Below are 16264 nucleotides of genomic sequence, written 5' to 3'. Positions count from 1 at the left end.
TACCATTTTCATAAAGATGACCATTAACAAGACAGCAACTGCGGGCAACTGAAGAAACCTGGAACTGCTGCGCTGTACCAGGAGGAATGAAAAATGCAGCAGCCATTGAAAACATGGAAGTTCCTCAACAAAACACCAAACCAACCTACCGTGTGGCCCGGCCCATCATTCTCCTAGGTGGATAGCCGAGAGAACTTAGAGGTTGTCATCGACTCTGGTACCAGTTTTTGTAGCAGCATTTTCATAGTTTATCAAAAGGTAGATATAATCTTAATATCAGTGAATGGCTAATAAATAAAAGCATTATCTATATGATAAGGAATGCATTCAACCTCTAAAATAAATGCACAGTTGACGCTTGCTACAATTTAGATAAATGCTTCATGAAGTAGGTTAGATGCAGAAGAACAAATACTGGTACCAGCCTCTGAAGAAGGGCAGGAAGGGGTGTTTAAAAAACAAAATTCATAGTTTTTCAATGATGAGTGGGAAGAATTACAAGGTGACAGCTATAGGACTCCTACTTCTCTTTCTGATGGGAAGAAGTGAAAACAGAGAGTCCATAAAGTTGGGAGGGGGTGTGGTGAGGGGGGTTTAGGATGAGTTGGAGGGATTGGATGGGAGACAGATAGGATCAAAACACATTGTATATATGTATGGGATTCTCAATAAGTTAAAAATGCAATAAAATATAAATAGTGGAATGACTTAATTATTTCTCCAAAGATGGTTCACAAATGGCCAACAACCACACATAGCTGGTTATTAGGACCATGCAAATCTGTTCAGTGTCTGTCAAATTGTGAAATGGTGTGTCTGCCATGGGGATCACTGACAAACTCTATAGTGTTCTACACACTGCATCCCGTCTGCAGCACACATCCAAGAGAAAACACAGAGCTAAGTGTGTATACATGTGATAGCACACATCCAGGAGAAAACACAGAGTTAAGTGTGTATACATGTGATAGCACACATCCAGGAGAAAACCATACTTAACTATGTACACATGTGGTGTTCACAGCTGCACTCCTCACCACACCAAAAGCCAGGAGTGTCCCAAGCAATGAGCGGATGAGCAGAATGCTAATGTTTTCCTCCATAAAAAGGAATTAAATACTGATATATACACTATGTTGTGGGAGAGCTTCCAAAGCACTGTGCCAAGTGGAAGAAGCCACACATACAAGATCATGTTTTTAACTGTGAAATTTCTAGAATAGGCAAATCCATAGACAGAGAACACATAGTATCAGCTCAGAGGAAGTGTGGAGAAAGAGGCCTTGAAAGTGGCTGGTCACAGGGATGGACTACCAGGAGTGATAGAATCATCTTGGAACTACAAAGAGAGTTTGCCTAATTTATAAATATGCTAAGCGCTGCTTGACTATGGTTTAAAGAATTAGTTTTATATGAAGCTCACCTCATTAAAATTAAAGGAAAAAAGTTGGGGGCAGCCAATATTTTTGTTTGTCTTTCCCAGCTAACCTACATGACAATACTTGTGTACTATCAGATATATGGTAGTATCTTTAGCATTTAGAAATATTAGTGCACTGTCCTATCCTAATATCCTGCTTCCTCCTGCTCCCAAGCCCAACCCTAAGGTTTATCCCATTTCTTCCTATAATGAAACATATAATTTCCTTAAAAATTACGTAGAACAATTACTCCAGACGGGACAGGTTTTGCATTTTCCCCCAAATATCTTTACTCATGAGTCAAGCACAGGGAACCATGTGTCATCAGCACTACTCAGTTTCGCTCTGAAGTCATATCTTGAGCCTATATTAAGTATTGTGAAGTTTGCACATGAATTCAAAACCAATTAGAGTGAAATGTAAGACTGCTTGATGTGCTACAAAAGTTGAAATAGGCATAAGGCATAGTGGCCCACACCTAACACCAGTACTTGAGGCACAGGCGGGAAGACTCTAAGTTCAAGGCCGACCTAGGTTACAAAACCCTATGAACCCAAAACAAACTAACAATCAAGTAGATACAGGAATAAACCATTCTCTCTGCATCTTCCAATTCTTATAAAATACACACTAAAAGGTTCTGTGAATAAATGCATGTGTGCACACACACACGTTAGACAAATGGAGGTCATCGGATTGTATTATGTAAAGCATCCACAATGACTTTGAAAACACTATTAGACATGTTTTATGCACAAAGTAGGATTAAGTGTAGAAAAACCACGTTGTTGCCTTTCTTCCTGTGGTACTGACAGGTGATACTTGCTCTACACTCTAAGTCACCAGCACTAAAATCCAACTTTGACAAACAAAACTTTGTGTAAAGTCTGGATAGAAACTTGTCATTCCGACATGTTCTACTGAAAGATTTAAATGTTTATTACATTTACTTAGTTTGTGGTGGGGATGTAGAGCGTGTGCTCCACAGTGTATTTGGAGGTCAGAGGACAGCTGGCAGGAGCTAGTTCTCTTTCCACCATGTGGAGGCCAGGGATTGAACTCAGGCCATCGGACTTGGTGACACGTGACTTTATAGACAGCCATGTTGCTGCCCCTCCATTGCAGTATTTTAAATGATCGCAGGAACTCGGAATGAAATGTATGCCTTTCTTCTGGCCTTCTGGGTAGCAATGTTAATACGTTTAGAGGCAGAACACAGAGTCCCTTCATTGTTCAGTTTGCTAAACAGACTACAAGGCAGCACAACACATTCAACACTTGAGAGACGTTTATTTTGTGCTAGTGTGAAGACAATAAAAATTCACCATCAGCATTACCAAAAGACAAATCCCACTCTGTAATTTCGAGTATTGTCAAGACACAGGCTCCATGGGAAATAACATACAAAACTCTGGCGACAGCAGTTTCCAATACAGGCTTTCCCAGACAGCTTCAGTTGTACTGGTCAGTAAAGCGGAAAGACTTGGCTTCGGGCATGTTGTACAGGTTGCTCTGTAGCTGCTTAGAGCGCCGTGCTTCCAGCCGGAGCTGCCTGGCTCTCTCTTTGACAACCTGTTGCTCGGCTAGTTTTTCTATCTGTTTTCTTCTGAGCCACCTGGAGAAAGAGGCATGGTCAGATTTGGTGACGATCATATTGTAAGCTTCTCATCTATAAACATACAAAATTAACATTTTTAATAATGAAATGGGGTCAAAAGACAAAATTGCTAAAGTAGTAACTAAACATTTCAGGCTTATTTCCCAGGCTCATTCAAGAAGGAAGTTTATACCTGGGATCAAATGCCACCACCCAACAACAGTGTCTATTTTCTTGTGAATAAGTTTGCAAAGAAATATTTAGAAGACAGGTATTCTAGTGCTAATAATCATGGTTAGATTTCCGGATGATGAAGTGATCGTCCTTGTCCTCAATGCACATGTACTTTTCCTTTTCTAATAAAAGGTTTAGAAAGATATAGATAGGAAGAGAAGGAAGAAATGAAGGAGGGAGGAAGGGGGAAGGATGGAGAGAGAAGAGAGGGGGCGGAAGAGAGGGAGGAACTTGGTACAAGTGGAGTCAGCCTTCACTGCATTCTCCAACCTTCCCAGAGGCTAACGCTCTGAAGTGGGGTCTGTACGCTCAGGACCCCATACAGATAACAGAAGAGAGATGTGCTGGCTTTTCCACACTGTGAAGGCGCGGTGACCTACTGTTTAAAGGCCCGCTCACGGCCCTCCGTTCCTCTCAGAAAGAACAAACATTCCTCCTGCTTCCTGAGCTCCTCTGTCTTCCTTTCTCTCATCTGCTCCTCGTGCTTTTTCTTAAGCCATAATCGGAAGGCCGCTTGTGGGTCTCGGTTCACCTGCTGAGTAAGAAAAAAACACAAGATTTGTTTAATTCACATGAACTAACACTACCTCTTAAAGCCCTAATGAAGTTCTTTAAGATGGCAGGTTCTCAATTCAGTGTCTGCAGAACACCAACTTTAAGGTGCATTCCTAGCACCCAATTCAAATGCACTGTTTCCTCCACCATCCCTGATCGTGCTCTGAAAGGAAGCAGCCCTAGCCCATCTCTTTTCTTTCATCCTGTCTTAGTTAGGTTTTCATAGGTGGGAAGCGACATCATGGCCATGGCAGCTCTTATGAAGAAAACACTTAGTTGGGGTGGTTTACAGTTTTGAGGTTCAGTTCAGTATCATCATGGCAGGTACATGGCAGCATGCACACCTGGGGTAGCTGAGAGTCCTACATCTTACAGGCAACAGGAAGTTGACTGACACACTGGGCAGTATCCTGAGCATAGGAAACTTCAAAGTCTGCCCCCACAGTGACACATTTCCTCCAAGAAGACCATACCCACTAGAACAAAACCACACCTCTTAATAGTGTCACTCCCTATGTGATTATGGGGGGCTAATTACCCACATCCTATTGAGGCAAATGGGGAGTGGAGCTTAGGAGCCTTTGGGTGGCATGCTTAGTGTCCTGAGATCCATCCTCAGCACAGCCACAAATAATCTTACTGAGAAATCAACTAAAGGAGAAAAGTAACAGCTTGGTTTTCAGAGTGAATTTTTTGCCTAATGAAATACTTTTCCCCAAAGATACAATCATCTAATTAAGAATGGAATGGGTTGTAGGCTTTGGAGTAGTTCCTGAACATTCCATGGAGCACAGATTATTAATGTGTAATTCAACACTGTGTTAACCTTTTCCTAAATTGTACATTCTTCAGTTTTAACAGCATCTGTCAGAAGATACTTAACTGCTAGGTACATCTTCAAAACTAATTATTGGGACTGGAGAGATGGCTCAGCAGTTAAGAGCACTGCCAAGCTCTTCCAGAGGACCCAGGCTCAGCTCCCAGAAGCCACATGATAGCTCACAACCATCTCTATCTCCAGTTGAGGGTATCCACTGGCCCCTTCTGGCTTTCACCAGCACTGAGCATTTGTGGCACACAGACAAACATGCAGGCAAAATACCCATACCCATAAAGTGAAAATAAATCCTTGAAAAACTAAACTAATTATTGCTGAATGTACACACACACACACGATTTCGCATATCTTTTTCATAGTATTTATCACTTAACATTTTGTTTTATATTCCAAAATTTTTAATATTTATTTTTTACTTATGTGTATGTGTCTGTGCATATATGCATATGTGTGCAGGTGCCTGTGAAACACAGACAGCATTGGATTCCCTAGAGCAGGAGTTCTGGGCACTTGTGAGCCACCTGACCCGAGGGTGAGGAGCCCCGCTCTGAGGCACTACAACAGGAGCAGGCACTCTCAGGTGCTGAGCCATCTCTCCACCCTCTAGGGATTTTCAAATGTTAAGAAACCCGTTCTTCATGTGCTCTGGAAGGCAGAATATCCCTGCTTTGGTTGGGACTCTATTCCTGTACACGAGACAGCATGTGCCATCCAATAAGCACCAGAAAAACCGCTACAGTGGATACATGGCAACTTTACTTCGCATTTCTTTGATTTTTCATCTGCTCTGGTCACCTGTAGGGGACCTTCCTATCTACTCCTTTACTGTTTTCTCAACTGGAACACTGAAAGTTTTGCTCTAACAATATAAAGACTGAAAGTATCAATATTTGTAGTAATTTTGAAACTCCTAATTAGCCTTTTATTAGACTAGAAAAATATTTATAGCAGATATAATGGGTAAAGAATCAAAACCCTTATTATAAAACTCAATGAGAAAAATAAAACTGATTTCGATCCCTAATTCCGACTGACCAGCTGCATAAGTGTACATGACCTTTTCTTTCGGCTCAGTGAATTTACTAGAGAAATTCACAGAACTCAGGGAAGAACTTACCCTTCAGGGTTCACAGTGTTACTAAAGGATATAGGAGTGGCCAGATGTCTCAGTGGGTAATGGAGTCTGTTGCCAAATCTAACTATCTGAGGTCTATGCCAGGCACCCACAAGGTGGAAAGAAAGAACTGGCTCGCAAAAGCTGTATTCTGACCTCTGCAATGTGGCAAGCACAGCCACCCCACCCCTGCAGCGCACACAAACCTCTAAAAAGGAATGTGGCTAGGTGTAGCACTAGCACTGGTGAGAAGAGGCAGAAAGAAACCAAGTTCTTCACAAGTTAAAAGATACACTTGGCGCTCTTATTACACAGAAGCTAGCCTGGGCTATATGGCAAGGCTGTTTAAAAAGAAACAGAATAAAACCAAACAACAACAGAAAGAATGTAAGAAGAGGGGCTAATAGGTCAGAGATAGTGCTGCCCTTACAGAAGACCCAGGTTCAGTTAACTGGACCAGTGTGGTAACTCAAAACCACCTATAATGCCAGTTCCAGGGAATTTGATGACCTCTCATGGCCTTCCTGGGTACTAGGCATACATGTGGTACATATATATTCCTGCAGATACCCTCTCTTACACACGCATAAGAATAAAGAAGGCAGAAGAACGGAGTTCCCTGAAAAAGGCAAATGGGAAGGGGCTTGAAGTTCCTCAATCTGCTCCAGGGGACAGCAGCATTCAGTTTAACAAACCGGGAAGCTCTTCAAACCCCTGGGGTCAGGAATCTGCTGAAGGCTTCATAGAAGGTTTATGGATTAGCCCAGGTTAGCCTCTCCCTCCCCACTTCCTATCCTTGAGGAGGAACAGGAAGTTCCAAGCCCTGATCATGACTTAGTGTTTCTAGACATCAGCTCTCATCCAGAGCTGTTCCTTTAGAACCAGACACACATGGCTCAGAAACCCCTCAGGGATGAGGTTCTCCCTACCAGCAACCAGAATCAAAAACCAAAAACTACAACAAAACCAAATACTAGAACAAAACCAAATACTAGAACAAAACCAAATACTAGAACAAAACCAAATACTAGAACAAAAGACCACTTAGCATCCCTGCTCTTCCAGGAGCAACACAGGATTTTAGCAGCTCTGGGCAAGAACCAAGGATGAAACCAGTATTCATGTCCTTTTTACTATATCACAAACACAAACCTGTACACACACACACTAGAATCGATAGTATTAACGTCAAGACAAACAAAGTTAACGTCAAGACAAACTAGGAAGATAAATCACACATGGTGTTAGCCAAACTGTGGTAAATGAACTGTGGAAAATATATCACTCACTAGCGTAGGAACTAGAAATTGTTTTAAACTTGGGTGGCTGATTACATGTCGCAAAAATTAATACTCTGAACATTCAAAAGTTTTAAATTTTACCCTGAAGGAACTTCCTTGCAGTCTTCTTAATGTTCCTCATATAATGTGCAGCTTTACTGAAGCACAGAGATACCGAATATTGAAAATATTGAGACCTATCTAATCCTTCATGAGGAACAAGGAACAAGTTAGTTAAGAATGGAATAGAAGTTAGATAGTTAAAATAAAGGCCTAGAAAGATGTCCATGATGAAGTGAAAGCAACCACATAATGAACTTTTAAAACTAAAATAGGTAAAAATTTTAAATAATATATGGTATGATTTAATTCTTATTCATTCATGTGTATGCATGTGTATCTGTGGGTGCCCAAGGCCTGGCATCTGATCCCCTGGAGCAGGAGTTACAGGCAGCTGGGAACCAACCCCTATGGGTGACGGGAATGAACTTGGGTGCTCTGAAAGGGTAGGCGGGGCTCTCAAAAGCTGAGCCAGTCTTGCAGCCCCTGTATTTCAGGTTTTTTTTTTTAAATTAATTTTGTGGAGCTGGAGAGATGACTGACTGGTTAAGAGACTTGGCTGCTTTCCCAGAGGACCTGGGTTCAGCCCCCATGGCAGTGCACAGCTGTCTGTAACTCCAGTTCCAGGACATACAATGTCCTCTTCTGATGCCCTCAGGTACCGGGCACACACACAGTGCACAAACACACATGTAGGCAAAACACTCAGACACATAAGTAAAACAAATTTAAAAATTGGCATTTTTAACTTTGATTTCTGACAACTCTCAAGCGACACCAGTCTGTAGGTTTGTAAGCAGAGATGTGTGTATATTCATCCACCTTAAATGTTACAATTAAAACGCCTTGAAATGTGAATTAATAATTTCTATTTTCTGGGCTAGGCAAGTTGGAATACAGTTAGAATTATCTGACTTTTGCCAGGCTTTGAGGAAACGACAGAGCCGTCCATGCACAGGGCACCTTATGCAGGGCTAGGCTTGGGCCCCGTTCCTCCTCCTGACTCCCTTCCGTATCTGACGCTGGGTCTCACGGGGGACGTCTCTCACCCTGCTGTTCATGTCTTCGATCTGCTTGGCCCGCTGGACTCTCCGCATCTCGATGACCTGCTCTCTTTTCTTCTGTAGCCATGCTTTGAACACCATCTCGTTCTCTTTCTTCTTCTCATTCTCTTCCTCTCTTTTGCGTTGTTCTTCCTGGGAGGGGGGATCATGAAAAGGCGTTAGTGGAAAGTTCATGAAGCCGTATGTGAGTCGAATAGAGCCATTTGAGTTCTGAAATTAGGATTCCCCACCTCAAAACTTTCCAAATGAAAATTTCTCTCTTTCACACATAGGGTGGCCTCTAATTCCTGTAAGAAGTTCTGTAAGGCACTTAAGCCAGGCAAGAGTACAGTTACACGGTGTTCCTTACAGGCCATTGAGAATGCTATATATCGTTTGTCAACTCTTAAGTTACTTTTGGTACCAATTAACTAAATTACTTAAATGCAAACAACAGCACATTTTAGAAGCACTGTCAATTGCCTGAGCGTTTTCATTGTTAATTGTGATGAAGGTACTGCAGTTGTGAAATAAAATACTTTACTCACTCAGTAATGTGGGGGAAATACACGCAGACAACAAAGAATGTGGCCGATGCCTTGACTTAAAAACACTTTAACCAATGTTGGGAATGTAGCTAGTTGATGGAATGCTCCTAGCAACCTTGGTTCTATCCTCAGAGCAGCAAAATACTAAAATTAAAGCATTAACTGAGCTTAAAAAAAAACAGGAAACAGAAAATACGCCAAAATTTGAGTCTTCTGATAAGGATAAAAGAGTTATATTGTTTTATAGGTGTTTGAAATTTTTTATTAAAATATTTTATTAAAATGTTTTAGGAACTAGTTTGATGTTCCTAAACTAGTACTTTTGCTGCTATCAGAAGCTCACTTAGAGACTTGGTTAACTATTAAGGAAAAATGAAATTGTATCTGAATTACTCATCTAACTGTCATAAAAAGAAGCTGTCAAAACCTGAAGGAAGCTACTTACATCCATTCTGTAGATCTGTAAGGTAGTCACGGAGAGGATAAGAACAGAGTATATAGTAGGAACAGCACCAAGCTACAAGTTAGATACGAGCCGGAATCTCTGTGATCGTACAGTGTCAGTGTGGCTGAGGCATTGGACTTCTTCCTTGCTATTCTCGTCATGTGAGATTTCAGGTGGCATTGGGAAGCATTTCATTAGGGATATCGGGCTCTACTCTCCCTTCCCCAGGAGTGGACATGCTAGACACTGCTCCACCACCGAGCTCCGTCCTCAGCCAAGCTCCATTCTCAATCTAAAACCAAAATCCCTGACATCAAGGAATTGTAGATACAGGAGATATAGGAAGTGCACACAGATAAAATTATATGAAGTGCACACAGATAAAATAACGATAATGCAAGTTAGCCTGTTGCCTCTACTTGGTGCCTTCCTTTTGCCATGTAAGACTTGATTCTCACCTATCTCCTATAACCCTTAAAATGACAGTGTCATTTCTGAAATCTTGTCTGGCTCTAATGTAGATGTTCTACCATCTTTTGTGTTGTTTACGAGAAAGGGTCAAGGTAGTGAAAATGTTACACACACACACTTTCAACACTTACGCCAGCAATTTAACAACAGTAAAGTAAATAAGAAAATCCCTGCCTTGTGTCACTGATAAAATATAAAAAATACACTCCCCCTTCAACGCAAATGCCTACCGGCCTTTCTCCTTACCTCCCTCTTTAGCTTTTCTCTCTTCCGTTCTAGCTGCTTTTGGAGTTCTTTCTGCCGTGGTGACAGACAATACGTTGAGGTCACTGAAGAGACATTGGCAGACTGTATCCTGTGATTAGATCTCCTGCTTCTTTTATTTAGGTCTGGGCTGACAGCAGAGCTTGGACGAATCTTGGGGTTGGGTGGTGGCTGAGGGACTTGAGCCAGTGGCTCCTCTGTTGGGGAGACAGCCACAGTGTGAACCTTTGCTGCAGGCTCTTCTTTCTTGACACCACCAGCAGACTGGGTGGGAGACCTGAGCGGCAACTGGGGGGTTTCATTGTCTGTACTGTTAGCAGTATTAATGGGAGGCAGAAAGCCCTGACTCTCGATGTCTTGTAAATTCATAAGTTCAAACTTCCCGTCTCTCTCTACCAGTATCTTCCTATCGTTGTCTTCACAGCTGCTGTCTGGAACTGACAGGAGCACTTTCTCTTGTCCTAGGTCACCAGAAATGCATAGCTGAGACAGTTTTCCAGACATATTGTTTTCGTTTTCTGAGAAAGTTTTGCAAGTGTCGCTGTCTTCTAACGGTGGGACTTCTAAATCAACTAACTTGTCCTTGAACTTCAGTTTTCGCTGCCTTTTATCATTCACAGGCTCTTGATTCTGTAGGATCTTGTTCGCCTCTATAATTTTCTCCATAATATATCTCCTTACTTCCTCGTCCTCGTCTTCCTCCAGCTCTCTCTGGTTTTCCTGTTTGAAGTCCTGGAAGGAGTTCTCACTGTCTGAGTCTGATATGGGATCCAAGGGCTGAATGCTTGGGACGGAAATGAAGTCATTTCTTCTGAGGGAGGCCTCGTCCTTTAGGGGTTTATCTGGATCAGAGAGCTGTTGGCTGTGTTCTGTTTCTGGTTCATCCTCTTTTAATTCCTGGTCAAGATCATCTTCCTTCTTGCAAGCCATCTTTAAAAGAGACATGAGACTCTACTTACCAGTACAATTGAGATTCTGGTCATTTATTTGGGGGACAATTGAAATGGATTTTTTTTTCTGTTCATGCAGTTTACTTTATACACAGGGGAATTTAAGCGCTTCTGGCTTACACTTTACTCATAATATTATAAGGCATACTTTTGAGCACCTCAGAGAAATACCGGGAAAACAATGAGTCCTCATTATCATGCTCTAACTCTTCAACCCTCTGCGCCACATCTGGAGCTGCTCCAGCTGCAAGACATTACTTCCACCTCGCCTCTCAGGAGAGCTCTGCCTCCACTCCTTCTGGACACTTCTAATATGATGCATGAAACTGGCCTCAGAGAAGCTTCACTTTTTCCTTTTCCCCAAATATTCTGCTTCATTTACGACTTTACCACGTAACAAATCAAGATGGCCTTAAATCTATAAAACCCACTGCCTTCATTTCCTCAGACTCTCCCCGTTAATTCCCTCAAATCTGAATAGCTATTCTTATTGTTGGCCTTCTAAAGTCACCTCATTTGATATCCAGTCATATTCTTTGTTACATCACCATTTATTGACACTAATTATATATAAGTATATATGTGCTGAGTGTGTGTGCACGTGCGCAAGCAAGAGCACACTGGCAAAAGGAACAGCTGGGGAAGGTTCACGTTTCCTGACTTTCCCTTCCATATATCGGAACCATAGCACAGCATCCTGGGTAATATACTTCTACAAGTGTGTGTGTGTGTGTGTCTCAGATCAATCCTTTATTTTTTCCTCTATCTTCATTACTCCCAAGCACTAATTCTGTCTTAAAGTTTCAGTTATTAGCTGGAAGATTATATTTTTAAAGGATTTATTTATATTAAAAGTATAAAAACATGATTTTTTCAGGCTTTCACCTTTGATGTATAAAATCATATTAATTATTTATTTAGATTAAAATTTCATTATCACTTGAGCTTTGTTAAATGCATTTTAATTCTCATGCACACAAGCTTTAAGGCACAGAATTTAAATCCTCTGATGTCTCCACTTCTTATCTCCAAGACGGGGATAATGGTATTTAGTCAATACACATCAAGAAAACATTGCAAGGGGGCTGGAGAGATGGCTCAGAGGTTAAGAGCACTGGCTGCTCTTCCAGAGGTCCTGAGTTTAATTCCCAGCAACCACATGGTGGCTCACAACCATCTGTACTGAGATCTGGCACCCTCCTCTGGCGTGCAAGAATACATTGAGGCAGAATGTTGTATACATAATACATAAATAAATCTTTAAAAAAAAAAGAAAGAAAACATTGCGAAGTTTAACTGCGATACCATTAATGGAAAACCTTCCAGGTGGCGAAGCACTTGCCAAATGTGACTGTCACGAGCACTATTGGCGGTTTACACGTACCTCTATTATGCTGCCATTACTTTTTTCTTTATCATTGATCAACCACTCCAGGTCCTTCTCAAAGTCATCCTCATATTCCCCACTTTCTTTTGAATCTATCGCTTTACTTTCATCCATTTCTCCACTTGTCAATGAACAATGCTGGAAGATTTAAAGATAAAGGTGCGTGTTTAGCCAGTTGAGAGGTGGCATGGGGACAGAGATCAGTGTCGCAGGTAAGCTAACTACCACATAGAAACGTGTAACAGGAAGTGTTCGGGGTAAATGTGTTTGTACACACCCCTCAATGGCAACGCATTTCCATGGCAGACATTTCCAACAATGCTTTCACCTCCTCCAGTTCTCCCACCCCCAATCTATGAGATTTCTGCGGTAGATAAGAAGATGGAGGCTTAGGAAGGGATTTTCCCCAGCCCCTGCCAATCAGCAAAACTGCAGCAGCGAATGATGCAGTTTGGGCTTTGTGTTGAGGTTTAGTTCTTAGCTATTTGATAAAGGAGTCGGCTAACTGGATAATAATCATTTCTAAAATATGAATTGTACTCTTTCCATATATTTAATTTTCACATTCCTTTAAGCTAAAAATATAAAACAGGCTTTCTTGACAAACTCAAAGATAAGGCTTCAATAACTTCTCAGTGGGAAGTTGAGGGCAATAATATTTTGAGGTGACTTGGATAAGCCGACATCCACGGTCAAGACAGGTTAAATTACTTAACAATCTACCTCTGAGCTATTAAACAAAGACTTTTATACATCATGACTTAGAAAAAATATTACCTATATGAAATCTAAAATGCTAAATTCAAAACCAGAATCAATATAACAAATAAAAATATATCAGACATATTAGGAGCTATTAAAGTCATACAAATGTAAGTTAAAAGAAAAAGGCATAGGGAACGTGAATGAGAATTAGATGAAGTTGCATCAAATCTGAAGTGTAGTTGAATTCTCTAACTCCAAAAGAAACACCGCCACCGGCTCTTGTGTCAACAAACAACATAAGCAGGGGGTCTTGTTGCCAAGTCTCTTATGCCTTTCAGATGAGTCACGGGATATTCACACCTCCGGTTCTTTAATCACCATCACCAGGACATGGTCCATATGACACGCATGGTACATACTGGAATACAATGATACCTTCCGTAGCATTGTATGACTTAGCATTTCCTACCTTATTACTGTGAATTTCGCACATTTAAAGTTTATCATCAATAAAAATCTACAAAAGTGGTTCAGGCCAGATCCACCCTCAGTAGTGAACTACAGTAGAAATGAATTCTTTGCTCTTAAGTCTGTGAAAATCCATGAGTGGGTAGGTGTCTAAAGACCTCAGTGTGCATATATAATGTATATATATATATATATATATATATATATATATATGCTCGTTATGCTGACAACTTTATTCCCAGATTAAAAATATTGAAAAAGGCATTAATCTGATACTTTGGGCTCAGTCTTGTCCTATATAACCTTTTAAGCAATCCTTGTTGAATCATCACCAGGAACCCAGAAAATTGTAACGAGAAAGCTTAAAAATTATTTTTAAAAGCAGTTAAGCAAAACCTCACACTATTATGAAACCATCAGGTCCATCCTACCTGATGCATTCTGATTAAGACTGCGGTAGTATGAAATATTTTTTTTAATTGCAATCTGTTACAAGTTCTGACACTAATATTTAATAAAATTGGGCAATGATTTGAATTCGTATTGAGCATCCTAAATTGGCACCAACTAAATGGATAGCATTCCGTGTGTAGAAGCTAACATTCAGGAGTGATATCTATTTTTTTTTCCATGCAAGCCACCTTTCACATTTAGGAACTTTGAAAAGGGGGTATAATGTGACAAAAATGCAGACCTGGCGTCTAAGCCACTCTCTGAGGGGTTCCCCTTGCGCATGGCTGCAGCGATGCTGTGCCAGGCTGGGGAGATCCTGGGGCTTATCCTGGAAAGACAGCTCATCTCGAGAGCTTCACCTACCTCACCTCCCCCGCTAACCAAGACGTTTATCCTCTTCCTAGTCCTCCCACTAGAATCTGCGTCCTCCTTCCCTCCTTTCCCGCCAAGTGCCCTCCTGCCTGTAGAAGATGCAGCGGCTGGGGGCACAGAGATAGCCGCGGGAGCTTACCTCTCCTTTTCTAAGCTCTGGTGAGGAAAAGGTGACACCCCCTGGCTGGCTCCTGATGCAACCAGCACCCGGCTGCCATGGCAACGACGCGTCTCTTCGGTCTTCATCCGGGCACCCCACTCCCGAGGCTCCGTAGGCTCGTGCGCAGCCGCAGAGCGCACCCCGCGAACACCCGCACCTCACGTCAAGCCAGGGTTTCCCAGACCAGGAATCCACACATCGTTGCGGTTTTCACGCCGCACGAGGGCCTGGCGAAGGACTGCTGCCCCCGGCGTGGATTTTGTATAACTCGACAGATTTTGAATTTGTTGCCAAGACTTATAAAAGTGCATTTCGGTTTTCATTTTCTCAGGTTAATATTTTTAAAAAATAGAAAATTGTTAATTGCTGTCTCGATCCTCAGTTTTTTCAAAAAAAATCAAAATTTTACTTACAGGAAGGAGTTATGAAAGAAAATAGAACTTTTAGTTTAGCATTCAAGCTTATCATGACAACCAGCTACAGTTTCCCCATAACTTCCCTAAATATTTGTACGGATAAAAGGAAAATAAGGTAACATTCAGGTCGTGGTAACAGGTAGCAGGGCAGATAACCAATCCAGACAGGAAGGAGCTCACGAAATAGGATACAAACAGAAAGGTAGGCGAGCAATGTGGCACAGGTGAGAATTCATCTTAAAAAGGGTGGATTGGGAGGAGATTAAAACAGAAATGTTTTCTGCGAAGTGTTTACTCCAGAGCTTACTTTTGACAAATAAAACCGAGTATGGGAGACGAACGGCCGCCATGCCCATAGAGATGGCTGCAGGTATGAATACAGAAGGCTTCTACTCCTTTTGTTGACTTGAAGTACGCCAGCTGGCGTGCTGCATAAAACGAAACCCTTTGGCTCATCACCAGCCACTGAGGCCCATCGCGGCACCCTCGGTGATTGCAAACATAATGTGGAAATTAATAATGCGGTCTAGGGATAAAATTGTCGCTGCTCATTTCCTTGGAAAAGTTAATAACCGCATCCGTTCCTATGGAACTGTGTGCTCCCTCTCAAGTCGAGACAGGGTTTTAAGCATGTACAATCCCTTACCCATATAGTCACTAAAATGTCTGATGAATATTTATTCTATGAACTAATTGTAAGGTTTACAAGCTAATTTTATTGTGGTCAACTTAGTTATAAGTGTAACTGATTTCATAATTTCCTTCTAATGCTGTCTGCTAAGAATGAAGTTTACAGAAGGAAGGACTCTTTGATGATTAGAGATGAGAGAGGAACATATTTAGAAAATAGGACATTTTAAAAATCAACACTCCGATAAATAGAGTAATGAGAAGTAGCACCAGTGTACACGATTTACACACAAGTAGGGGGATGATGGTGGGATACTAATGTCACACTTTGTAATTTCAAGTCCAGCAGGTCAAGGTACCCACTCCACCATATGCACAAGTGCCTTTTAATGCCCTCTTTTCTCTGAGATTATTATGCCTTCATCCATGAAGTCCCCCAAAAATCAGCAAGGAGACAGAGTCCTGTATGTTAAAGCAAAGAGCCTTTATTTTATGCAAGTTCGCAAACTCGGTCTCTCCACATGGCTAACGTATTGGAATAAATGGAGAGCCCTGAGCTCAGTTAGAGTTGGGTTTTTATAGTAGTAAAGGTGGGGGTGAAGGGTTTCTGAGGTTCAGGACTCCTGATTGGTGGCTGACATTTGTTTAGGGGTGTCCTGGTGAGTGTGCTGGCAGTGATCCTATCTTGGAACATTAGGCATTTCCTTTGGATGGTCTGTTCTTGGGTGGTGCTTGGGTAATCTCAGTTTGTGGTTCTTCGGCAACCAGGTATTGCTTCGGGGTAAACTACTGAGACTCAGGCCTCTATTAAACTTATCGATGGCTGAGTCCTACACTGGCAGGTGATAGTGGT

The 16264-nt window shown here is 41.6% G+C and overlaps 1 protein-coding gene across 1 annotated transcript; it reads right to left on the bottom strand.

The window, feature by feature from the left end:
- Window positions 1–2691: 2691 nt before the first annotated feature.
- On the bottom strand, window positions 2692–14450 carry Ccdc181 (coiled-coil domain containing 181). Its single transcript, XM_075988460.1, has 6 exons — window positions 14345–14450; window positions 12205–12345; window positions 9853–10800; window positions 8149–8295; window positions 3633–3787; window positions 2692–3036 (listed from the first exon to the last, which is right to left on the bottom strand). Exons 2-6 carry the CDS (start codon window positions 12319–12321, stop codon window positions 2874–2876), a joined length of 1530 nt encoding a protein of 509 aa, XP_075844575.1. The 5' UTR covers window positions 12322–12345; window positions 14345–14450; the 3' UTR covers window positions 2692–2873.
- Between the last annotated feature and the right edge of the window lie 1814 nt (window positions 14451–16264).

The sequence above is a fragment of the Microtus pennsylvanicus genome, chromosome 10 (genome assembly GCF_037038515.1).
Source record: "Microtus pennsylvanicus isolate mMicPen1 chromosome 10, mMicPen1.hap1, whole genome shotgun sequence".
Classification (NCBI taxonomy): domain Eukaryota; kingdom Metazoa; phylum Chordata; class Mammalia; order Rodentia; family Cricetidae; genus Microtus; species Microtus pennsylvanicus.
Note: the sequence above shows the minus strand (reverse complement) of the source record. Positions and strands in the feature narration are given on the sequence as shown.

Coding starts and splice junctions, on each gene's coding strand:
- Ccdc181 (XM_075988460.1), bottom strand. CDS start 12,321: ATGGATGAAAGTAAAGCGATAGATTCAAAAGAAAGTGGGGAATATGAG. Junction 8,296..9,852: donor GAGAAAAGCTAAAGAGGGAG/GTAAGGAGAAAG, acceptor CCCCCCTCCCAG/GAAGAACAACGCAAAAGAGA. Junction 3,037..3,632: donor CGTGAGCGGGCCTTTAAACA/GTAGGTCACCGC, acceptor CTCTTTCTCCAG/GTGGCTCAGAAGAAAACAGA.